Below are 27,992 nucleotides of genomic sequence, written 5' to 3'. Positions count from 1 at the left end.
TATTTAACTTAAAACTATTTTATGAATATAATTATATTATTGATATGAACATGCAACATTCACTCGTTACTGTAAGTGTCCTCAGTGGAGTATTTTGAAGAAGGTGTAGAGGGGCTATTGAGCACGATAATTGGTGGGTGCTTCGCCCCCCTTGAGTTTTCCTGCTAAATCTGTTCCAGCACTGTATCCTGCATCCACCTCTGGCGGTTGTTGCGCTTCTCTAAGACGGGTATGAGGAACAGGATCACTCCGCTCAGGGAAATCGTCCCACCCGCGACGAAGAATCCGGGTGAATACGACTGCAGAGTATCGTACAGCCAACCTGGAAACCATAATATGATAAATTCATAATAATCGTATTGAACTGTTTGTATAAAGATACGCTTAATCTTATCATCGGATAGTAATGCACGCGTCCCCAGAATATATGCATCGTACTGGTGGTATAGAGATTATATTGTAGCTGTACGGCTTCGTGCACAATCTAAGACGTGCTTCTTGTGTGGCCTACATATCTATTTATGGATATACTATCAGTTGCCCGCGACTTAATCCGCGTACACACAGTATAATAGTTAATTATAAAGATGCATAATTTTCCGCATTTTTTCCACATTTTACTTATTCTTCTATTATTTGCTACGCGACGTTATGTTGCTTAAAGCCTTTCTCGATAGATGGATTATTCAACATAAAATAATTTTTCAACCAAGCAAACAAACAAATCCACCAGCTTTATAAATATTGAAATGCTTTAAAAAAGCCTTACCTGCAAATGGCGGTCCAATAAGGGACGCGATTCCTTGGAACAGCAGAAGCAGTCCGAACGCATTGGTCAGCTTCTCAATGCCGAGGAGGTCGACTAGCACCACGGAGGTGAGGCCGACGTAGGCACCGATCGTGAACCCGAACACGGCGGCATACATGGCCAAACCCCAAAACTCCCAGCATGCCATCGCCATCGCGGTACCTGAAATACACAATCATCATCCATGTTATGACGTAGTCTTATACTTGTTCAATTAAAAAGGAGAGTATCAGTTTTAAACGGTAGTTACAAATGAGATTTTAATATACTCTTAAGAAATATATTATGGTTTATATTGTACTTACTTATTCCTGCAATCGTAAGGCACACGTTGTACGCCAGCAACCGGTTGACCCAAGGCTTGTCGCTGATGTACCCCAGGACTATTCTGCCGACTAAATTGGCAGCCCCTATGATAGATATTAAATATTCTGGATTTTCGACTCCCAATTTTTTGCTCATGTCCACAGTGTAAACGTACGGTATATAAAATCCTATGCTCGTTAAAAAGTTAGATAAACAAAATAGGACGAATATTGGATCAACGAGTAGAGATATGTCCAACATTTCCGATAGCGCAGCTTTAAATTCCTCCGAGCACGGGAGCCATCCGCAGTTCTGTTTGCGCTCCTCCGTTTTCACCGAAATCTGTATTCTCTCAGGCGACGCTCCCCGGTACCTCGCCAGGCTCGTCATACTCCCTTGATACAGGACATCCGGCCTCTGCATTATTCCACTTCCCTGGCGAGATTGAGCCAAGCTTCTCTGTTCCTGTGAGTCATTGAGTATGGGCTGCGATAATGTTAATCTGGAGACGTCCTCGTCCACTTTCCCGTTGGCCCGGGCGACGTGCTCGGAGCTTTGGGACCTTTTCAGCGGAGATTTTTGTGTTTTCGGCAGCATCGGCTCGGTCACGGGGCTCTGTACCCGCTCCGGTACCGGGCGAAACATGATCCCCAGGGGAACGCAGTTCAGTATGAATGCGCCGATCAAGGCCATGGCACCGCGCCATCCGAAGTTGGATATCAGGGCTGACGTGATCGGAGGAAATAGGAAGGTCCCTAGGCCGGACCCGCAAACGGCAATACCTGAAATAAGAAATGTGTAAAATATACTTTATGTTTACTTATACATAAAAAAGAGATTTAAGATTAAAAAAATGTATAATCGTGTATAATTCAGCCCTTATTTTACAAATTTATTATTAAAGGAACACACTCAGCACGCACCTGTAGCGAGGCTTCTGTAGCGTTCGAACCAAACCGTGACGCTGACGATAGCGGGTAAGTATATGAGGCCGAAGCCGAAGCCGGCGCCGACGCCGATGGTGAATATGAGTGTGGTGACATTGTTGGCGAAGGCGGAGAGCACCACGCAGGCGGAGGAGAGGAGAGCGCCGGCCACCGTCACCGTCCGACATCCCCAGCGGTTCACGAACGAGCTCGATAATGGACCTGGAACGAGCGTGATTGATAGGTAAGAAAATCTGAAAATCGATGTTGTATAGGTAGATGTTAGGGTCAATAGGGAAGATGCGATATTTTAATTTTTGTATTTATTTAAAAAAAAACTCCATGTATAATAGACCACAAGTATGTATACAAAAAACAATACTGGAATTTTCTGTAAAATATGCGGTTTAAATTTTTGCGCCAAAACTGGGTCTATAGTCTGTAAGACGTCACTACTGTCTGAATTGATTGACCCTTAGAGGTATTATAACATTACGAAAAAGAGGACCACACTGTGTATATAAACGTTACAGAAATAAGATGTTTCGTCTTTTTTCATCGCATCGAGCTAAAAATATTCTAAACCAGATACTGACAAGAAAGTCAAGTTTAGGATTCCGTACACAAAGGGTAAAAACGTGACCCTTTTACTGAGACTTTATTCAAATGTTCAAAATCAATAACTAGGGCCACGACGAAAAAAATAATATGACAAATGAGATATTAACTTGCCTGAACTTAGCGTGACGCCGACCATAATGGATACGATCCATGCAGTCTTGCCTTTGCCTTCATTAAAATAGGTCAGGAACTCCGAATAGAACACCCCGAACGAGTAGGTCATGCCGTCAGCTGGAAAGGATAAATTACCAGTTAATATTAATGATGATATGAAAGCTTCCCAGAGTAGAGAGATATATATGAATATCATATATTTACAACTTACATACAGGCCTAAATAAAAAATCTGATGTACTTATTAAAATACCGAGAAATTTGATCCATTACTCCATTGGAGTATCTATGGGATTACTGTTAGAAACAAGTGAATTTGTAAATAAAAATGTCTACAGCTAGGTACGTATAACGTAACTAAACAAACCCAACCTTTCATATTTTGTGCGTGTTCTTTATAAATTTAGGGCGAATTTTCCTAATGATTAAAGCAGTTTGTATTAGGGCTTGCCACGACGACCTAATAATATTTAGGAATATTTATATTAAGCCCTCCCGCAGCCTTCTATGTCTTCTTGAGTTTTGTAAACTTAAGACAATAGACATAACCACGTATATAACTGCTTAATTTAAAAAATATGTAGGCAACATGTTCTCATGAAATATAGGAAATGTGCTTTTCAATGCATGTACTTAGTTAAGTGATGTAATTTTCATTGAGTGATCTATCCTATAAGATTTATCATTATCACAGTTTAAGACACATCATTATTATAAAATATATTATGTACTTCCCTATAACCATTTCTTTTCAGAAAAGTTTCATGCTGCTGCTCGAGTGTTGTGAGTTGTTTATCAGAGGGACTTTCTAAAGTAGGTTAACATGATAGAGATGTTACATGAAACGTGTCGAAGTGACATGTCCCACGTGGGACAATAGCGTGGGCTTCCATTGGACAAAGGCACGCGTCCGAAGAATCCCCGCTGGCAACTGCACCTTCTATAAATAGGAACTCATCTATGCTTTTATCACATTGATTTATGGACTTGATTTATCGATGTCGATTAGATCGTAATTGGTCATTATTTAGAGAAAATATGTTGACTCGTATATTTACTAATCAAAATAGGTTATATTGGACTGCATTTTAACTTCTCAAATAAGGGAAGTAAAAAATCCGCTTAGCGGTTCTGAAGATACGAGGTAGTAAAAAATATTACAAACATACAAAATACGCGCTAAAACATAATCGACAGTCGGATAAAAATAAACTTGGTTTACTTAGATACTATCGAATAGGGGTGGATTTAGGAATTATTATTATTGTAAAATTTATACTATTTTTATTACTTAATTTAAAGATAATAATGAAATCGATGATTTATCGAAACGTACACAATTAAAATCACGTTTTTATGACAAAAAAAATAGAATTGCTAGGGACCACAGATTAGATACCGTAGCCGGGCGTAGCCGGTATGGAAGTAATTGATTGTAATTATTATTGTTTAAGTTAATGAGCTACATATTTACAGATTGTATAGATAAAATAGATTACGATTCTTACAAAGAATGGAAATAAGATAAACGACTTTACGCCTTTCCGTTTATTCAGGGTCAGGAAATGAGTAATATTAGAAAGTTCTTCTACAGAGATCCAACAACTACTCGTATGAGGGCAGAAAATACCTTTTTGTATTTTGAAAAGCACATGTTTATAATAATAATAATATTATATAATATAATATTATAAAGAGGAAATGTTAGATTTTTTGTTTGTTTGAATTGAATAGGCTCTAAAACAACTGGACCGATTTGAAGAATTCTTTCACCATTCGAAAGCTACATTATCCACTAGTAACATAGGCTAAATTTTATTCTGGAAAAAATAGGGTTCCATAACATATTCGGATTTTTCGGGCACAAGGTCAAAATCAACCAGAAAAGTTTTTGCGTAACAAAATGTAACAATTGACAAGATTTGTTAGTAAATGTTTTTATGTTAGAAAATGTTTACAAACATTTTATAACGGGGGTGTGGGAGCACCAAAAATATTACAAATATTACAAAACATGTTTTATTCTGTTATAATTTGTTTTGTTATAAATTGTTTACTTATTTTTACTAAACATTTTCTAACGGCAGAGCACCATTACTAATCAAGATTTTAAATACTTAGGCATAGTTTTAAAAAGAAAGAAACCTTATTGAAGATTAAATCATAATGAAACATGGGAATTTTTATTTGAAGCTTGTATGTTGTTAAATTATATTGCGATAACTGGTGATAATTTATTATCTACCACAATTACTGTGTTTACACAACAGATAGAGAATGTTTGTAGAAGGAAAAAATTGTGTACTACACACGTATGTCTATTACATATTTTGACCACCCATCGTTTACTCATTGTATACCCGGGAAATTGATTCCTAGGCAGTTGACAGACCAACGTAAATTGGTCGGATCATGTCAATTCAATGTAATTTGTGATCTGTCGGCTGGGTTTGACATAAGGCGTCCAAACTACGTAGGTCCCCCATCTGCCTAGTAATCAACTTCTCTGATAGTACAAACATAATAAAAATAATTTTAGATTTTCTGCTTATTTGTAGAGTTGTTGAAAAACTCTTCAAATGGACTCATATTTTCGAAGTTATAAATTTTATTTTAGTGAAAAATTCTGATAGCTTTGAGGTGCCTGGTTTGAGAATGCTACGTGATTGAATTATTATTTTACTTTACTATAACTACGGAAACTTTCTATAAACTGTTAATTCTAAAAAAAACATTGTTTATAGCTGTAGATAGTAGATAGTAGATACCCATTGATCCAAATATTCAATAAACAAAGTTTAATTGAAATTGATACCCATCAATTTCAATTAAACTTTGTTTATTGAATATTTTATTTTTCTTTTGTACAGCTGGTTGTAATCTAACGAAAAAGATTTGGTAAGGAAAAACTATGACAGTTTATCGTACATCTATTTATAGTTCGTCAACACGCTATCTCTGAACAAAAACCTAGGTATTATTTAATTCCAGTGTATCAAAGTAAGTAGTGTGTAATTTGACGGTGTTGAGTCAATATTTTTCCGGAATGAACTGTCAGAATCTAGTTAAAATAGAGCAGGGCAATCTACGATAACGCTCATTATTGAGTTATTCTGGAAGGACGGAACGTCATAATAAATCCATCCCGGGTAATAGTCGGGGATTTCCTAGGGGGACGATCATAAAAACTTGGTCATTCGGTAAATGATAAGCCAGTTAGATACTTTGGTAACTGGGGTTCAAATAATGTTAAACGTTACCACTCTATTCCAACAACTACAACACATTATTATTGTGGCAACATAACTTTTCCATTTAATTCTACATCACAATAATAAATTGTGTTTGATCCTATAAATTATATCCCAAACAATAATACATAGTTGACGGGTACCTAACTCTCGGTGAGGCCATAGGGGTATATTATACGCATCAATATTATCATGATTCTAGTATCACGCGAATCACAAGTACTACTGCGATACTGCGATTCGGCCTATTACACCATCAATATTATCACGGAATCGTGACAATATTGATGCGTGTAATACCTGCCATAATCCGCCCTATGCCCGGATTAGGTTTATTGAAAAGGCGTGAAAGTTAACACGAGTCAGATTATACGGGCTTACATGGATCTCGGTAAACCCATATGAAGCGTGCTTCGTTTTTACTTGCCATTTATTTACAGAGGCAGTAAACTTATATTACCTCTAATAAAGCTACGGAATTTTATGTGTCTTAGGTTTTTTCATGTTTGAGCAATGAGATATATTTTCTGGATTGTCACCATAAATGTGAACATACGAGATTTTTAATGCACTTATAGTTTATTTAAAAGCTTGATTAATAGTCAATAGAGCTTTTTAATCTTGCCTCTATAAATAATAATATTAGATGGCAAGGTAAATTTCGTATCCTTCTAATATAAATTCTCCCTGGACTTCCACGACAAGACTAAAATTACCAAATCGGTTCAGATGTTCTCAAATTTTAGGGAGACTGACAAATTAAAAAAAAAAATATTTACACAGACAAAGTAGTAAAGTACTATACTCCACTCGGGCTAACTTGTCGCTAGCGGTCATTGACTCCCTGTCAAAAACTTGTCATTTTCCATATAAAACCACGCTTGACAATATCTGTCACTTCATTGTCAATCGCGGTTTATATGGATTATGACAAGTTTTTGACAGGGAGTCAATGACCGCTAGCGACAAGTTAGCCCGAGTGGAGTATAACTAGTTTGATAGGACCGTAATGTCTTCAAAATACTTAGGAACTATAGAAACTCATATTTGTATACATCTACTCGAGAATCGAGATTTGTATACATTTAGAGTGAAGCCAAACGAGCGTAATTTTGTGAGTCGTGAGTCGCAGAATTTCGGTCGCGTAAATACATAGATATATTATAATACAAAACATGACTCACAAAATTACGCTCGTGTGAATCAAACAGAACTTTTGTTTGAAACTTAATACAGCAGAATTTCTGCCAGCCGAAATTCTACGACTCACAACTCACAAATTACACTCGTTTGGATTCAGAATACAGCCCATGCGTGTTAAACTTTGTAGTTTGAAACCGTCTTCGTCTATGCGGGTAAACTGTGCGAACTGTGCAATTAAGGAGGAGTGAAAAAAAACGCTTCTAAACTTCAATATTACAATATCATTTTAGATTATTTTTTCTACAACTTTGGTTTTATTGTTGGGCAAAACACTATCTTAATATATATATTTCTTGTGTGCGTGTGTATGTGACTGAACTCCTCCTAAACGACTGGACCAATTTTGATGAAATTTTTTGTGTGTGTTCGTGGAGATTCGAGAATGGTTTAGATTTACAGTTTGGTCTACTGGAAAATGTTTTTTCAATTAATTTCTTATTTATAAGGAGTTGTTGATTTTGGAATGTTTTACATTAGATCCGGCGGACGGCGCTATCATCGCATTCAATATTATTCTATTTCAATTTTAGTTTGTCCTGACAGATGGTGCTACGATTAATTTGAAAAAAATTTTGTTATTCAATTCATGTGCTGATTAAAATATTAAATAAATAACACATAGGCTACAATTTTAACCGACTTTCAAAATGGTGTTATGTTCGTTTTCTTATATTCAACGATTACTCCGCCGTTTGTTAACCGATTTTCAAAATTTTTCTTTTGGTATATAGGGTATCATCCCAATTTGGTATTATATTCAGAAAAGTGGTGATCTGATGAAGGATCCATAAGTAATCGAGGGAACTCCTCAAAACTTATAGGGAAACATATGGTGACTTCGGTTTCGTGAGAAGTATTCTAAGCATATGCTACCAACAAGTAAGATTTGGCACCGAGATATACCTGGTATACCGTGGTTCGGAAGGTGCTGAGAGAATTCCTGATTCTTTATAGATACAAGTTTGGGAGTTTCGGCGTTGTTTTAAGAACAGAAAGCATATGCTACTATGCAAATTACATTCTTCATCATCATCATCATCATCATCATCACTACCATATTATACCATTTCATAGTCTTTTAGATCGAGACTCGAGTTTGCCAAGCGATAATTAAAAAAAATCTATATCTACCTAATATTATAAACCTGAAGAGTATGTTTGCTTGAACGCGTCAATCTCAGAAACTACAGGTCCGATTTAAAAACTTATCTCAGTGTTAGATAGATCATTTATCGAGTAAGACTCATCATTTATCGAGAAGGTTATATTATATTATTACTCTAAGACTAATACGACAGAAGAAACTCAGGAAAATGTGGGAAAAACGGGGGAAATATTTTTTATGGGAAAATGTACCTACGGATTCTGTAAAATTTCTAATTTACGCGGGCGAAGCCGCGCGGGACATCTAGTAACTGTTATATAAACCTGCGGGCATTAAATGCAAAGTTTCGTAGTACCCTTTTTTTAACATGGGGAAATGCTTTACGCATCCCCGGCAAATTGGGGATATCGGCCGGGGTATGTGGTACTCCTGGTCTACCCACTATAACCCCATGGTGCTCCACTCATCGCTTAAGGCAGAGTTGTTGGTACGATATAATCTACCACAACTCTACCAGACGTAGTACAGCCCCGCAATGCAGATAATAAATATAATGTGCAAAATGTATGTCGAGTGCACGTAACCACTTACATTTAGGCAGAGAATCACCGTGCAATTTCGTAGGAAATACGTGTCTTATCTAGAAAATATTGTTTACAGCATGTTTGAAACAATACGCATGAAAGCATGTGATTGATAATATGAATTTCATAAATGTTTGACTTGTAAATACATTCACACAAAACGTGAAGAAAAACTGTATAACGGTATAACATGCTATTTGCTAATGAAATGGTTGGTAAACTGTAGCTTAGACCCTTGAAAGATTCAGTTGTTCATGTATTATTATATAACACTAGCTGTCCCGGTGAACTTCGTATCACTTAAAAACCTTCCCTGGACTTTTACGAATATTTTAAGACTAAAATTAGCCCAATCCGTTCAGCCGTTCTCGAGTTTTGCGCTTAGCAACACATTCAGCGACTCATTTTTATATTATAGATTAACAACTGAATCTTTCAAGGGGAAATCTTATGTTACATATCGTTCGTTGACCATTAATTTCTTATAATATACCAATTTGTATGGTATTTGATATAGCCACGATAACCTATATTATAAGGGTTTTAAGTGCAAAAGGTTATAACTCACTTCTAAAATCTGTAGTTATACCTAACTAGTAACTAGATAAAGAGCTTTTGACTTTGGAGTAATGAAAAGAGTAATAGACGATCTCGCTGCCTTTTCTATTTATTTTAAGTAAAACTAAATAAGTAATGCTGTAAATAACGCAACCTTAAAGCCTTAAGCTTCATGAGCATTGATTTTATGTGTCTTTAAACGAGTTAATCTTGTATAATGGTGTAAATGTAAATGGTGAATCGAAATAAATAAGTATATAAATATAAAATTACTTTCTTCGAAAAATTGGCGCATCATTCAGTATTTACATAATATATATAATGTAACTAGATATCCCGTCAAATGTTATTTTGCCATAAAATGATTTTCCCTGTTTTCCTGCTTTTCTCTTGAAGTTTTTTCTGAGTTTTTATTCTATTGACCTCACGGAGCCCGAGACCTTTCCAACGAATGCAAAACCGTGGAAATCGGTTCGTTCGTTCTGGAGTTATATCGTCAGGAAGGAAAACCTGACTTGTCTGATCTATCTAATATTATATTAACCCCCTTATAAGCTTTGAATAGTTATACAGTGTTTTGTCTTCTTTAATCCAAATAAAAATGTCACTTGTAAGACAGGAACAAAACACTGTATTCAAAGCTTATGCAATGTTTATTAGTAAGGGGGAAAATATATTAGATAGATTTTAGGAAGTCCAGCAAGGCCTATCAATCCCTGCATTTTTGAGCTTCTTAACTTTTTAATTTCCTTTAAAGTTTTGGAAAAGCTATGCACTAGTTCTACGTCTTACTTTTATTATTTAACGAGAAGTTTAAGCCGTATCAACCACCACTACATTATCTTTAGAGTTTCAGAGGACAGGGCTATGGAGGACAGGGCCTTAAGCCCGCCCATAGACGAACCGCATCTTGCAGTCGAAATCGACTGCAAAATGCGGTTACAGTACGGCGACTTTCAGTTTTTTGTACAAAATCCACATCCGCTATACACGGACCGCTCGAGCACTTCTTGAGTGGTCGGTGCCAACGCGACCGCTCTAGAGCAGTCGGTCCCGTCCCGACTGCAACTTGCGATCCGTCTGTGGCCAGTCTAAGCCATAATTAGACCTGACAACGACATCCCTAAAGTTTCAGTCACGCATAATATAAGGAAAACTTAGCATACTCACTGACTATGTGTATCATGAAGGAGGCGAACACGACGACCCAGCCCCAGCCGCCGTCGGGGGGCGCCGGCAGGCTGTCGGTCGGGGATTCCGCCCCCGCGTGCCCGTTCCGCGAGCTCTTCACGCCGCCGTGTGACATCGCGACCCACTACTCTGGCACTATGCTTCCAATTATACCGCCTAAGTCTTATCTCTGATATGATAAAGGAACTTACTCAATAAATATTGTCGCATAAATATATTTAAATATTATCGTAAAATTATCTAATTACAGGCACTTATTTTAGTATTTTGATTTGTGGTGTCGAGGGTACGAGTGAACTTTTAGCGATCGTTTAGGCCATGTTTGACATTTCATCTCCTGTTGAGCACCTCCCTTTGTTTTCTTGTGTTGGGCGTTTTGTTTGTGAGACACATTTCGTTACTTTATCTGAAACAAAAGATGAATTGATAGTTAGACATCAATATTTATATTAGCATACTTTTGTATCCAGTAACCGAGTATGACTTAAGTTTTTATGGGTTAGGAGCTTCTGTTAGGTACTATTTATAAAAAGTTAATTTAGCTCAATTTTAATTGATACTTGGGAATGCCACGTGGTTTACAACTTTGTATGCAATATACTTTGTTGAAGAAAACTATATTAAGTAATAATTATTATTATGCTAAAAATATGTTAATATAAACCTGATATAATAAATTGATCTTTCCAATGATAAATAACTATATTTTTGAGTCTTCTTTAAAAGAATATTATCTAAGTTTGAAGTGTCAAATTTAAATTTAAATTTATTAAATGTATCTTATGTAGATCTTATAGCAATAATATTTATATGTATTATTATTTTAAGTATATAATGTTATAACTTAGTATAGTACTATGTATTTATAAGTAAGTATGTTGTTTATGTATATTTATTTTATTTTATACAAAATTTTTATACTTTTAAGCACTATACCCATATCCAGCAATTTAATCCTCTCGCTCAAAGGTTGCCTGGAAGAAATTGCTGCTTAGTAATAAGGCCGCCTTTGTGTACCTTCTTCATATTATGATATAATTTATATTATTTTAAACTTTGTCTTTGTATTGAGTGTGCACAATAAAGTATATTTTCATTTCATTTCATTTCAACTTTTGACTAATCTCTGGCTCGTTGACATGTTCTGCATGAAAGAAGCCAGCTTTAATCTCACGATAACCCTCAATAAACTAACAAACCTACATGTATGTATTCGGGACTTATATTGTTGATATCCCCAATATAATAATAATATGTAGGTTATTATTTACTGCTAGCACCAAATTTTGATGTTATCTCAAGTGGATCCCAGACATCGAAGGTCATCATGAGCGCGATACCCACCATTATCGGCATGGCATATCATATTGATGGATCGCTGTTATTGAAATAAAATAGATAAGTACCTACTAGATCACTATCTATATAAGGGCAGGTATTGCTAGAAGGATGATTGTTTGATCATCGTGTCCGAAATTCATAGTTATTAGCAGTTAAATTTGAAACCAAACCAACTAAAGATGCTTATTATTAGGGCCTGATCATCAGCTTAAACCTCAAGGACGGACGGTATGGTGCGACGTTTTTTAGGTTTCCGTAGCCAAATGGCAAAAACGGAACACTTATAGATTCGTCATGTCTGTCTGTCTGTCTGTCCGTCCGTATTGAATAAGTACATGAATTTTGTCAAAATGGGCAATGGCCGACCTGAAATTGTTGCCATGGGGCATCTGCTCAACCTATTTGTTGTACAAAAATTATTAATTTTATCCTTATACAGTAATATGCAAGCAACTTCCATTTTATTTACGTGTGATTCAACGTTAGGGCTTCACACGAGACCAGGGTAAGCGAGATTAACAAAAATCTCGTCTCGGTCGCGTCAATCTTCAAAAAATTGAGTCTCGTTCAAGTCTCGGTCTCGTGTTGATACTAGTTGTCTCGTCTCGTCTCGTTTAGTAAATAATGATTTATTTCTGTAATATAATAAAGAGAATAAGGAATATTTTATAACTAGCGTATTTATATGATATAATGCAGTTTGGATGATTACCAGATTTTATATTTTGTAAAATATATTATTGTTTTCTAAGTAGACCTTTTCTGATTTTTCGAATAAAAACTTCATTAAAAAAATTAACGAGACCCTAAACGAGACTCTCAGTTTGGCCTGTATGTGGTCTCGGTATTGCCGATAATATTTTCCCAAACGTCTCGTCTCGTTCTCGTCTCGTAAAAGCGAGACGAGAACGAGACGAGACGAGAAAAATCTGGCTCTCGCGTGAAGCCCAATTCAACGTTTACTCCAAGTTCGTAGTTGTGATAAAATTTGATTATGAAAATGTTACAATGATATATGGTATTTGGCAGTGCTCCTAGCATTTAAGTGTTTGCTAACGTATTTATATTTCCATCATCATCATCGAGCTACCTAAGTGTACGTAAAATAGCAGGTAGCAGCAAAATTTACCTAAAATAATTAAAGAATTCACGTATCTAATGGGACAATAAATATTCGTCCTTTCGTGATTTGTTGTACTAGTGCACAATATTTATTGTGTAAAAAAACTTGATATTATCTGCGGTGGATAGAGTTTTGACCGCGTTTTAGTATATGGTTTTAGTAGTACCTACTGTAACTTCAATGCGGGTTCTATAGACCTACTAAAAATTATCATAGGTTACATTACCGTAATGTAAAAGTCCTATCACAAGGTCTGCTAATGGTTCACTGGCAAATAACAACCAACTACAACAATAGGCACTATAAACGTGGGCTCTGATGGTACGATTGTAATTGCTGCTTAGGCGTTAACGGGTTCGTATAGTAGAGTCTAGTTAGCTGCGATTATAGTCCGTGATGTAAAGTTCTAAACAATAGGTAATTAGCAAAGGAATAAACCATTATAAACAAAAGTAATTAACCAGGAATCCATACTAATCTACATATTATAAAACAAAGTCACTTTTTTCCCCTCATGTCCCTTTTTGTTCCCTTTAATCTTTAAAACTACGCAACGGATTTTGATAATTCTTTCAGTGTTGGACAACTCATTTATCGAGGAAGGCTATAGGCTATATTTTATCACGCTAAGACTAATAGGAGCGCAGAAATAGAGGAAAAGGTGGAAAAAACGGGGAAAATTATTAGAAAGGGCTAACTTGAACGCGCTAATCTGAGGAATTACTGGTCGTAATTGGAAAATTCTTTAAGTGTTAGATAGCACATTTATTGAGAAAGGCTAAAGTCTATATTTTTATTTTTACTACGCTAAGACTAATAGGAGAATGTGGAAAAAACGGAGGAAATTATTTGAAAGGGCTTATCTCGCGACCTACTGGAGCAATTTTTGTATTATTTGGCACAGATAAGAAGTTAGACCACGTGAAAAATCATCATAGGCTATGCGACGCCGGGGCGGGTCGCTAGTCTTATATATAAAATTCTCGTGTCACAATGTTAGGCCGCGTACGGCTTTACTGATTTTAACCAAATTTTATATGCATATTCAGTGGGTCTGAGAATCGGCTACTGAGTACTTATTATATTGATAAGTGCATTTGTTGAATAAAAATTAGTAAATTATTACAACTCGAGACTGACGGCGACCATTGTTTGTGCGACGGGATAGCGATGGACGTTGCCATGGTTTATACCATAATATTTAGTCACTTAAATAAAGTAATACGGGCGAAATACTTTATATGGCAAAAAAACGTTTGCAGGGACAGCTAGTATTATATAAATAATAAATGGGAAAGCGTATCTGTCTGTTACCTCTTCACGCTTACATCGCTTTCGTCAAAATTTCTTTCATCAATTTCGATGAAATTTGACATGGAGATAGTCTCCCGGGACAGGACATAGGATATTTTTAGACTATGTCCGGTTATAATGTACGGTTCCCGCGTGATAAACGAATTTTGGCGCAACTGAGTTGCGGGCGTTAGCTAGTTACTTATAAGTTAATGACCCTACTGACTTCTTACTGTATAAAGTGTATAATAGTTTATTGCAAAATATCCTTCCATCGTAGCTTCCATCATACATGTATTGCCATATTCATAAGGCAGCAAAGAACCATAAGTAGAGAATAGAGATGTGGTATTTTCATTTATGTTTTGAATGACATTTATTATAAGATTCTGATATATTATGATTCTATGATAGATACTGTCTAACGGCTGGTCCCAATATTTGATCTATCTCTGGTTTTGCCCTACTAGAGATAGGAATAGCTCACAATTTACATTAGAGACATATATTTTATGTCAATTGTGAGCTATTCCTATCTCTAGTAGGGCAAAACCAGAGATAGATCAAATATTGGGAATGGCCGTAAAACGACAGAGTTTCTTAATTTTATATTTATTTTATTGTCAGTAATGTACCAACTCGATTTGGTCGGAATTAAAAACAAAAATGTAATAAAATGTACGTATCATCAAAATTCGCAAAAACCTCCCGTGGCGCGCCGGCATCATAATAATATTTATTTTGCTTATCATCATGTTGTAATAGTTACATAAAATATATCAGTGGATTCCTTATCGTACAGCAATTATTACAACAGTCATTGAAATTGACCAATTGACATTTGATTTTTATTGGTGATAGTCGAGTATCACACGTTGCTAATATATGGTCTCTCGCCCGGTTCATTCCAGCCGAGTAACCCCCACATGACACTGTGACTCAGTAACTGGGTTGAGTGTCGAACAACATATCACACAAAGTCGGTTTTGTTTACAATATGATTCAGCTTTTTCGTACATCAGCTGTAGTTCATCGCGATATACTTACATTCGTTTATTAACAAGAACAATTGAAATTGTTTTTGGAGTTCATTTGCATTTTGTATATTCTTTGTGTCAATGAACAGTTTGTGTTTTATACGAATTTACTTTCTAATAGATACTAAATGTGTTTGTCAGTTATCTTTTTACGCTTGAATCGATTATGAAGAAGTTTGGTACGGTGATACTTTGAATTACAAGAAAGGCCATGATAGTTTTTACCACGGAAATATACGGTGCGGTCAACATCTTATTAATAATGCAAGAACACGTGCACTAATTGTTGCATTGTTATTGTAATCTAATAACAACATGTAGAGCAGTAGGCAATTAATTACGTATTTAAACATTACCCAGATAAACGGAGTACAAAGATTACATTTGGAATGACTTCTACTTTACAATATTAACTAGAGTAATAATGTGCTGTTAAATATAATAATAAGTTATATCTTCACATACTCATGCCAGAATAAAATTGAATGTGATTATAAAATAACATACCTATTATTTTCCTTAAAATTATGACATAAACAATGAAGTACTTAAACTGTCCAGTATTCGGTATTACAAACGCATTTAAATCGTCCAAAAGTTCACTTTGTGCGTATAAATACTATACGATGTGCACACTAAAATCTAAATATCACAGCGGGCGTTCACTCGCACGCGTAGCTGTCCTCCGACTGACAACAAAAATAGCAGAATGCAGATAACTAAAGAGACAAGTGTTGGATAAATAAAATATTTATAAAACAGTCCTGAAAACGTTTAAAGGCTATTGCTTTTTTAATTTTAATGCATTTGTGTTTCCCCTATGTTTGGTACTGTGTTGCACCTCACAGGTAGCCCTTTGTAGTTGTACAGCTGCAATGAATTATATTAGAGTATTTTCTTTATTAAGTTCGGATAATTATGCTTTACAATCAATTGGATATAGTGTCTAACTTTTTAACTTTTTATACTTTTCTTATGCAATGGCACGCACAATTAAAAATATATATAAATATTATAATAACTATATTATAAATATTAAGTTTTATTTTTATTTATTTATTTAAACATTAATATCTGTAATATTCATGTTTAAATAGCCTGGAAATTTCTGCGATGTATTTCTGATAAGTTTATTATTAAGACCTTAGGATAGAGTTCAGTGACGAATAGAAATAGACGCGGAAAACGTACACGGTCAAGACTCAAGAGTCATGACTCGAGAGAATTGTGCGAAATTCTGCATGTATAGTAGGTACCATACATACTAATGTGTGTACTTATTGGGGCGAGTATAAGGCATAAACAAGAAGTAGTAATTGCTATACAGAGTGTAACAAAAATAAGTGATAATACTTTAGGGTGTGTACGTGTTCCTTGTAGAGAGTTCACTGTGAAAGTAGCAGTGCTGAAAGACCAACATTTTTTTTCACTTTTGTATGGGGAAACTCGTGACGCTCGGGCCATACAAAAGTGAAAAAAATTTTTCGTCTTTCAGATCTGCTATTTTCACAGTGAACTCTCTACAAGGAATACGTACACACCCTAAAGTATTATCACTTATTTTTGTTACACACTGTATATAGGCGATATGTACCGGAAGCGATAAGGACGTCATAACATCTATTTTACAATGTCGTTATTTATAGCTAAGCTTTTTTATGTAAGTAATCATTCTTTATAGTGATCTTTTTTGTTACATTTAGAGATTAGTCCAATGAAGCGACATCGTCATGTTTGACAAAGCTTCTAAATAAAGAAAAAAAAAAAAAAAAAAACATCAGGAAATAAAAATGCGATGCAGACACCTGACAAGACTAATCGAAATTCAAATCAAAATTATTATTATTGTAGCTCTTTCTCAAAATATGGACACTGACGTGGGATATATTATTATTGCAATGTTTTCAATTTTCAGGCTGTACGGCAGCACCAGCATAGACAGTAATCAAACATGTACTGCATGTACAATTGGTCAGGTTTTTGGTCGAATTATTTACTGTGTACGCTAGTAGCGTCATCTGCTACGACCTTTCATTCTAACAATTAATTCTTAAGTTATTTTTTTTAAGATATGTAATTTAAATGAACCAGAACATTTTCGATTGCCGAAATATTTTATCACATAGTTTAATCTTAAGGCTCTGATAGAAATATTTAACTGGGAATACCTGACCGCGATCTTGCGAGCGAGACGTCTGGAAAGCGCTAGAAAAAGGGGTCTGGAGATGTCTGAATACCTAGCTCTAAAAGCTATTGTCTATAATGTTTTTAGGAGAGGAGGGGGAGGGGGAGGGTCGAGGGCTTACAACTTTGGTGCATTCAGCTGTTGAACAAAAGGTTATTAATATTATATTGTGTCTTCTACATTGCATCGTCTAAGAATAGCTTAATCTTGTGTTCCGTTGTGGTAAAAATAGAAAAAAGATAAATCTGAAAAACAAGAAAGAAACTTAATATATAAGAATGACCCCAAGACTAACCGAATGATTCATAAAATTATTGTCATTACTATTCAAAATGAATCACATAATAAACCAGTAAAATAAGTTGGCTGTTTACATCGTAACTTGTGATTTCGATCAGTTCAAGGAAAAAGTAAAGTTTCTAGGTCATGGATGTTCGTAAAACAAAAGGACTGCATAAATTAAGTTGATAAAAAAATAAAATGTCAGTAGGCTGTGCTCACACATGTTGCGGTGGGTTAATCGTGCCCGTGACGGTGCCTAGGCGGGGAGTGGAGCACCATGGGGTCTTAGTGGAGAGTCCCACGTACCCCGGCCGATGTCCCCAACCGCCGGGGATGCACAAAGCATTTCCTCATGTAAAAAAGGCTGTGCTCACACATAATTAAACATGTAGCAAATCAATCCTTATGATGGTGAAACTCCTAAAGAAAAGGTTTTCACACAATGCATTTTTTTTGGGATGAGTAAGCTCTATCTTATCATAGAGGTCCATAATTACAAAAAAGGTACTCGGGTAAAAACTTAAAACCTTTTTTTGTAGTCGGTTAAGAAGCTAAGTAATTTAGTGACGTCCGCCGCACGACTTACAAGATAGGGAAGGTTATGGGTCGTGCGATATTTATTTCTTCCTTATCTCATTACAATAATATTTGACGACCTCTGTGGCTCAGTGGTGAGCGCGTTGGTAGCTCAAGCCGGGGGTCGCGGGTTCGAATCCCGCCGACGGAACAAAAAGTTTTCAATGTTTCCGGGTCTGGATGTGTACCTATTAAATATGTGTATAATGTAATAAAAATCTTAAATATATGTATGGTATAAAAGTATTAAATATATTTCCGTTATCTGGTACCTGTAACACAAGTCCTTTAGGTACTTAGCACGGGGCCAGACTGACGTGGTGTGAAGCGTCCATAGAAAAAAAAAAAAATAGTGTTTATCATCTCTTTAAATAACAGGATCCTGTCATGTCCTACACAATATTTGAAAATATCTCAAACAGGTTAACGTTATCAATAATATCTACAGACGTTGGTCTCTTCAAGTATTGTGTTACTATTTGAGATATGAATTATTATTATCTTATCTCCGCAAATGACATATTTTGGAGAATGGTACCAATCGGATGAGATTTAAGCTGAAGGACTTTTATGATTAATATTGTTACAATCACCTCAATTATGAAATATTGATTTGTTTTAGTTTTATTGCTACGATATCTTCTTCAAAAATTAGATGAAAAGGGCAGAGATAAGAGTACAAAAATAAAATCAGGAAGATTTTAAAATATCTTGGCAAAATAATATTCGTTTTTAATTTTTCAAACCCCATGGTCTCGGCGGAAGTACGATAATTTTGTTTGAACTTAAAGGAAAATTTGTTCAATCTTTCTACATTAATTGACCGACTTCCAAAAAGGAAGAGGTAATACGTTCGGCTGTGTTTATTTTTTTTATGTATGTTCAACGATTACTCAGCCGTTTGTAGTCGGATTTTCAAAATTCTTTTTGTGTTATATTATAGGGTTTAACTCGAATTTGGTAGCATGTTCACAAAAGTGGTGATCTGATGATGGAATCTATGATGAATCGAGGGGACTCCTTGAAAATTGTATGGAAACATAATATAGTGATTTAGATTTTTCTGAAGTATTCGAGGCATATGCCAAAAAGTAAGATTTCGCACTAAGTTATACCTTGGTTCCGAAGGTACCCAACATAATTTTTGAATCCTTATAGACACAGGTTCGGGGATTTTGGCGTTGTTTAAACAACTGAAAGCATAAGCCAATATATCAATTTGATTAATCATCATCATCACAACGATAATTTTATGCCATGCATCATCACATAATGACACATTTATTGGTACTTTTCATGATATTTTGCATCTAAGAAGATGATTTTGGTGATTATTTCGCTCTTTGTAGACCGATTTTCAAAAATCTTATGTTCTTGTATAGGATATAATCTAATTTTTATGTAAACATTACGAAAGTGGTGATCTGATGATGGGATCTATGAGCAATAGAGATAAATCCTTGAAATTTATTAAAACATAAATTACTTGATCTAAAATCAAGACATCTACAACTGGAAGCAATGATGCTTTACGATCTTTGTAATAATAAATACGATTGCAATTTCTTAATTAACAAACTGTGCTACAGGGTACCTGTTAGATCGCATTCAAGAAAACAGTATAACTTTTTTGCTACTCCATTTAGCCGAACCAACGCAGGTATGCGATCCCCCATTACTCGAATAGTTCGTAACTTTAATAATCATTTCAATGATATAGATATATTTGCTCTCAAACATGCCAAATATAAAAAATGTCTTATCGATAGACTTAAAAATTTACATATTATAAATAACTAGCTGTTGCCCGCGACTTCGTCCGCGTGGACTTCAGTTTATAGCGCGCGGTGTTAACAAAATTGGTGTCAAAAGCTTTTTAAAACCCTGGTACCCCTTAAATCAAAATACCCAAAACAGCCGTGTAGTGTGCACATAATATGATTTTTTTTTACTTAATTAAACTTTTTTATACCAAATTTTAAAGCTTATTTAGCGTTACACAACTTAGCTGCATAATGCATTACACAAAAGGTTGTGTTGGGCAAAGGAGCTTTGCCCATTGCCCATAAACTATTTAGTAATTATTATTACTTGTCGTGTCGTGACGTGACGTGTCATGTCGTGTCGTGACGTCTCGTTTCGTGTCGTGTCATGTCGTGTCGTGACGTGATGAGACGTGTCGTGGCGTGACGTGTCATGTCGTGTCGTGACGTGATGAGACGTGTCGTGGCGTGACGTGACGTGAAGTTTCGTGACGTAAAGTGACGTGACGTGACGTCAAGTCAAATCCAGGTTAGTTTCAGAAATTGCCTGGTTGAATCGGGTCACTTTTGTTAAATGAAATTTAACTTTTTAGTCATGCAGAAATAAACGAAATATAACAACTCGCTATAAAATATATAGATTTTCATTGGTCAAAATTAAGAACGATTTCATAAGGACTTAAGTTAATCAGATTTTAATAAGTTCTTGAAACAAAACAAACTACAATCAAACAGAGTAAGAAAACTAACCAGAGATAACTAAAAAACAAAAAATAAATTATACTTAATCAAAAAACTTAAAAAAAAGCTTTTCTTTTTAATACTCTTAAAAAGTTAAATTAAATTTCTCCTTAAAAAATTTATCTATTAAGTTATAACCTCAATATAATATTATACAATTGGAATGATAATAAAAGCTTGTCGGCGATTAACAATCTGTCAGTATTTAATAAATTAATTAAAATAAAAAATATAATATGCATCAATTTACTCAGTTAAATTGGTAAGTACTTATTAGTTTATTTCCAAATCGCGAGACAAGCTTTTATTATCATTCAAATTGTATAAATATTATATTGAGGTAATAACTTAATAGTTAAATTTTTTAAGGAAAAATTTATTTATTTATTTATACAAGACTTACAAAGATAATATGGTGATTAACTGTGATTTTGATTTACTTATTTATATTTCATATTGTATTTTTTTTGACAATTTTTATTATATTATTTTATTTAAGTAAGTATACATAATTTTAACTTTAAAATTTTTATTTAATTTTTATTGCGAAATCATATATTTTAAATGAATTGTAATTTTAATGTAATGACTTAGCTATAATGATAATGTAACGAAATTTTCAAAAAAAATTAAATTGTAATGTTATGGGTCGCAGAAGCCTGAAATAAATTAATGATTTTATTTTATTTTATTATTTTATTTTTAACTTTTTTTTAAGTACTTATTAAACTAAAAGCGTTATTTTTTATTTTTTTTAATTAAGTATAAATATATATAATTTATTCAATTATTTTTCAAAACGTAAATAGCATATTTGACGGGAAAATCGATAAACAAAGTCACGTGCTTTATAATAATATTATCACGTTCTGCGTCACGTGCAAATCAAGATGTTGAAACTTTCATTGAAGAGTACTATGAAATTTCATGATTATTTTTATATAAAAATTAAAAGTTTATTTTCGTTTAACTTTCTAACCGGAGCTTTAAAAGATTTTTATATAATATTTATTTAATACTGATTTTATAGAAATAGATATATGTAATATGTTACAAAGTAAAAATATCCCAATGTCCATATATGTATAAAACAATGCAATACATTCTTCTTACAAAGTTTTTTGTTGTGCTCTAGCAACATCGATGCCTTAATATGCGGTATGCGGTATGCCATGCCGGCAGTCACGAATTAATATACAATTTACAAACAACACACAACGAAGGTTGAAAAAAAATGTTTAGTAAATAAGTATACTACAAGTAAGCTCACAATTCTTTGTCTATAAAAAACCTTGAGAGTTGAGAGTATAATATCGTACAATGATAATTTTTTCTTCGATTACATTTCTATTTAAATAATCAATATACATAGTAATAGAAATCATATTATTATTTATTTAACTTCATGTTGCCTGCAACTTCGGACACTAGAAATTATTTTACCACACGGGGCTGTATGTTTGGCTATGTTAAAAGCTAAGCTGTGTCCTTTCCCGATATATAAACTACAAAGTATCTTCATATAAATTTTAATCTAAATTAAATAAGTGGTTTGGGCTCAAAGGAAAAAAACCAAATACGACTTTCGCGTTTCGGGGCAAACGAACAAACGGGTCACCTGATGGAAAGCAACTTCCGTCGCCCATGAACACTTGAAACATCTTGCAAAAGAGCTGCAGGTGCGTTGCCGGCCTTTTAAGAGGGAATAGGGAAGGGTAAGAAAGGGAATAGAGAAGGGTAGGGAAGGGAATAGGGTAGGGGATTGGGCCTCCGGTAAACTCACTCACTCGGCGAAACACAGCACAAGCGCTGTTTTACGCCGGTTTTCTGTGAGGCCGTGGTATTTCTCCGGTCGAGCCGGCCCATCCGTGCTGAAGCATGGCTCTACCACGTTATAAAATGTTAGTACTAAATATATAATAATCGGTAAATGATTAATTTAGCTTGTTGTAGTTAATATTTAACATTTAAATGACCACAGTAATCAGTGGTTCTGGAGCAAGGTAAATTGGACTGTAAAATATTTTATTTCTTCGAGAGTATTGTTGGCAAGTGGCCAATAGTGATTTGACTTTAATATGCCTACCGATTGTCACAAAATATTCGTGGATTAAATAGAAATTGACCTTGTCCGATTCTCCGCAGTCTGAACCCTTAGCTTTAAAGCTTAGAAGAAACGTTTGATTACATATTTTACATCATATAGCTTAATCTTCTAAGCTAAGCCCTTAACATTATAAAAATTAAAAAAATCTATAGGTAGATTTTAAAATGTTAGGTTTTCTAATTAAATTATCGATAACGATACGACGTTCGTGTGATCTTAATATTGTTTAATGTTTTATTACAGAAGTATGCCTGTATGAGTTGTATCGTGTACGTAGGTATTATTAAATACTAATTCGAATTTTATACTGAGGTCGACCAGTAGGCCGTGTCGAGGTAACTGAGAGCATAACTTGGGTGTAATTAGTTAGTTAACTAACAACTAGGTCGCTAATTGTGTAATGAAACAAAATCCAATGCATCAAAATAATTTTATTTTTATACATTTATTTTGCTAATAATAGCAAAAAATCTCTGTAATTAGAATATAATATTATTACTATTTATCACATTTTGCATTACCGACGTAAAAGTAATAATGATTAATGAGAATAGACTATTATCAGTATTCACATATTTATTATTGTAAATTGTAAAAATAAGAATTATTATACTCAGCTTTTCTTCGCAAAATTACGCTGCTTATACATAAATAGTGACGCTTACAGGGATCGTGATTCTCTGTGTGTGAAAAATAAGTATTACCCCGCGAGTACTCGCGCTATGAGCATTTTGCTCACAGTAAATTTAAAACACGTGCCATTTTGCCAAAATTATGTTTATGGCCATCGTTTCTTCAGTAGCTTTCTTTCGTCCCCCACCCCTGCCTGCCTAGCATACGCCAACGAGATATCTCACTCTACATGTTTTCTCGATGTTTGATGGTTTGTTTCTTCATCTCTATTGACCCTAGGATGACATACATTTTCTCTCGCGTAGATCTATCATCGAAATAACACATTTTTATAGAGTTTTGTCGAGATAATGTCGAGATTTTGACATTATGAGACGAGTAGTTTTTAATTATCTCCACAGTGAGATATCTCGTTGGCATACGCCAGGCAGGATGGATACAGATAACTTTTCGCCAGGGTGCACTATTCGCTCGTACTAGGAGGTTTGTTGCGCCGTATACCATCATGTGGTATTTTTTCCTTTTGAATAAATTATTTTTCATGTAATATATTGGATTAAAATTACTGTTACGGAAAATATTACGTATTTCTATTATAGATGGATCGGGATCGAAACGATGAATGCATTTTGGTGTGGTCATATCCAAAGTAGTAAAGTAGTTGCAAAACTTGTAGATCCTCTACAGAAACATCGTATTTTAACGTGATTAAATGTTTTTTACTAGAATCTGAGTTACCAGGACAAGAAAAACCAAATAGAATCTGAGTGGTTTGCCCAAGACGCAAAAACCGGAAGACCAAAAAAGGCCTGCATTTACTGCCATTTTTTTTTTATGTACCGAGCAAAGTCATACATCATGTGATATTTGTAAAGCTCGGAAATATAATGAAGATTAATACTTCTTGCATATCTAAGTTACATTTTCATTTGCAAATTTTTGTCAGTCATACCACCTTAAGAGACTGAAAAATTTCTTGTCATGAATGTTAATAAAAATTAACAAGATAAATGTTGATAAAGTTTTAAATATATACTTTTATAATAAACAAAGTATCTATATATCCATCCAAGCTCGGTAAAACAGCTAGTTTTATTTAAGGCACCCTGTTCGTGATCAAAATAAATACATAAATATAATATTATAAAAATAATATTATCACATCGCTGGATTAGTATGTCATTTCGGTGGTTAAGCTTATCATATCGGTGCACAGAAATAAAAATCGGTGCCGGTTTATTATATTGGTGGAAACCAGAATTGAAACTGAATTTTCTCCTTAGTTTTAAATGATACGTTAATGATATTAAATTTGGGAACATTTTGTATCCTAAAGAATACATAAAACCTGAAAAGTATATAAAATATGTATAAATAAAAAAGTTCACCGATATGATAAAAAAAAGGTCATTTGTTGAAATTCACCCCAAACATCACAATCCTCTCTTTTACGAAAATAGTAACCTAGATAAAATATGTGATTAAATTCGAAGTACAAGACATGATAGCACACTTAAAATAAATTGATTAAAAATGCAATGATAATAAAGATGTACAAGTTCCATCATCTATACCAGGGGTTCCCAAACTGTGCACCGCGGCGCCCTGGTGCGTCGTGGAAAGGCATGAGAGGCGCCGTGAGCCGATCCTCCACCATTATCCAAATTCCAAAACCATAAATGTTGTAAGATAAAAATATAAGTAAGTACTTACTTAATATTAATTATGCAAAGCAGGCAAATATATTTTGTTTATTATTACTTATTTACCTGCTTAACCTAAGGTGTTTATTAATGTATATATTTTTGTAATAGCTAGGTAAAGTAGGGCGCCGTGACAAAATATTGTGACGTGTTACTGCGCCGCAGGCTGAAAAAGATTGGGAACCCCTGATCTATACTAATATTATAAATGCAAGAGTGTGTCTGACTGAAAATGTACAGTTCCCGGGCGATATTCGAATCATCTAGTACATAATATTAAAAATACAATGGCTTAAAGAAGTTAAATTGAGTGCTCAGTAAAAGACACGGCTATAAGGCAAGTGGTGCAAGTAACGCGATTACGGCGCCTGACTGAGCGCACTCTGCTCGCTGAGTTTACGATCAGCCTGTCGATACATTTAACAAACATATTACTTACTCTGTGTTATTATACGTATACTTCTACCCCCTTACTAATAAACGCTGTATAAGCTTTGAATAGTTATACAGTGTTTTGTCTTCTTCAATCCAATTAAAAATGTCACTTGTGTGACAGGAACAAAACACTGTATAACTATTCAAAGCTTAGGTATACAACGTTTATTAGTAAGGGGGCTAATATATAAAATTGTGTTTGTGCGCGAACTCCTTCAAAACGACTCAACCGATTTTAATTAAATTTTGTATGTACTTACATTCGTTAGGCCTGAGAATAGGCTTTTATCTACTTTTTATATTGATACTAGAAATCATTTAGATGGCAAAACAACATTTACCGGGCCATTTAGTTGTACTATAATATAAATGTATCGCAATTGCAATTGTGTGTCTGACTGTTTGTGTCTGTTACCTCTTTAACCGATTTTGATCTTTACTGTAGAGACTCAAAGGAATTTCAGGAAGCGATTTTGGATAATTTTTATCCGGATAGTGCATAAATTACAAACTTCAGAGCAACGAAGTTGCGGAAAAAATCTAGTTTGTTGGCAATTTGATAAGAAATTTGTTAAAAAAATGACAAGAAATAATAAAATGGAAAAACATATATAATTATTTGTAGTATCGATTACCTCAATTGTTTTATTTTTGGTAACAAGACGTTTAAAATCTAGCCATTAGTCTTGTCACGCAATGTTCGTACTTAAGGTATTAACGAGTACCTACCACAATAATATTATCAAAGTCTTTCAAGAGTCGCTTACATCAATAGAATTATTATAACTATAATTTAGTCCCCATATATTGAGAAAACGGTATTATAGTTTGTACCCTAGAAATAGTAATACCAATCACGGTAAGTAAATTAGACCCAGACTGTGGTGTGGTGGCACACTTATCAATGATCTAAGATATTTTGATAGAGTCGTACAATTTTAATCCAATACTGCAATTACAATTGCATACTAAACCAATATCTTTGTTGAGTGTAATTCCGTTAGTCCAAATTTTGTTCTTAATGGTAGGAACTGTCATTGACATTAATACAATGCACCTAAATCAAGCCAAAATTACGTCCTGGCTTAATATTTAATCTATCCAAGAAAAATCTTTTGAATAAAATTTCCCAGACATTTTTATAGCACATGTCGCGCATGTAAATAGTCTAGGATTTCTACAAAAATTCGCTCTTGGAAATATGGACAGAGGGAACGGTACTTGATAAATATGTAAAAACGCTTGATATTTTTATATTTTCTAAAGAAACAATACTGTTTTCTCTCTCGGAGAAAATAATTGACTTAGTTTATTGAGTGCAACAGGTCGCAGTCAAGACGCGTTCGATTTTATGTGACACTTAACATTTTGTAATAATATACTTATTTGGCCTATTTTTAAAAACAAGGGCAGTAATAAGTGTGTTTTAATGCAGTATTTTTCTGCTTATTTGCCAATAAAATATGTTTTTTTTTTAATAAACCAATGTAACAGGTGTTTATATATATTACTAATTATATTATTAAATATTATTATTGGTCTACTCACCGTATTTCGAGTTGCTTATGAGTGTGATGATAATCGTGTGGTTTATAATCCTTCAAATCGATAACACCTTGATTTTGTTTTCTAAATGCTATACTCGACAGATCATTACCTAACCAAAATTCACCATAATTTTTAAACGTGTTGCCTTAATTTCCTACGACTATTGGAAATAAAATTATAATGTTATTGTTTTATTTTAATACACAAATCATGATAGAATATTTTTATTATAAAATAATAGGCCGAAATATGTGTCGTGTCGGTCGAGCCGGGCGCGCGTGGCGCTATGGTCGGCCGGGCGGGCGACTGGCGCGAGGGCGGGCGGCGGCGGCGGCGGGGCGGGCGGCGGATCCATCTCCTACCTTGCAGCTCTACGCTATTGTAACTTTGAATAACATATCCATTTAGTGCGAGCGAGACGGAGTATCACGCGAATAGCAATGTCATGTTCTTTTAATATTCGGTTATGGCTCGTATTGTTTGTTGTTGTCTCTTGTTACAAATATTGTATTATTGAGATAATACGTGAGTTTTAAAAGTATAGAAAACTTTTAAATG

General features: G+C 34.4%; 1 protein-coding gene across 2 annotated transcripts; it reads right to left on the bottom strand.

The window, feature by feature from the left end:
• Window positions 1-55: 55 nt before the first annotated feature.
• LOC121729127 (monocarboxylate transporter 12) lies at window positions 56-27,605 on the bottom strand. 2 transcript variants are annotated; one of them, XM_042117630.1, is made up of 7 exons: window positions 27,435-27,605; window positions 10,647-11,073; window positions 2,773-2,892; window positions 2,038-2,262; window positions 1,114-1,896; window positions 770-970; window positions 56-322 (listed from the first exon to the last, which is right to left on the bottom strand). In XM_042117630.1, exons 2-7 carry the CDS (start codon window positions 10,780-10,782, stop codon window positions 165-167), a joined length of 1,623 nt encoding a protein of 540 aa, XP_041973564.1. In that variant the 5' UTR covers window positions 10,783-11,073; window positions 27,435-27,605; the 3' UTR covers window positions 56-164. The 2 variants fall into 2 exon arrangements, with proteins under 2 accessions (XP_041973564.1, XP_041973493.1); XM_042117559.1 differs by lacking the exon at window positions 27,435-27,605 and adding an exon at window positions 15,969-16,146.
• Between the last annotated feature and the right edge of the window lie 387 nt (window positions 27,606-27,992).

This window comes from Aricia agestis, chromosome 1 (assembly GCF_905147365.1).
Source record: "Aricia agestis chromosome 1, ilAriAges1.1, whole genome shotgun sequence".
Classification (NCBI taxonomy): Eukaryota; Metazoa; Arthropoda; class Insecta; order Lepidoptera; family Lycaenidae; genus Aricia; species Aricia agestis.
The sequence above is the reverse complement of the archived record's forward strand: the minus strand, read 5'-3'. Positions and strand labels throughout refer to the sequence as shown.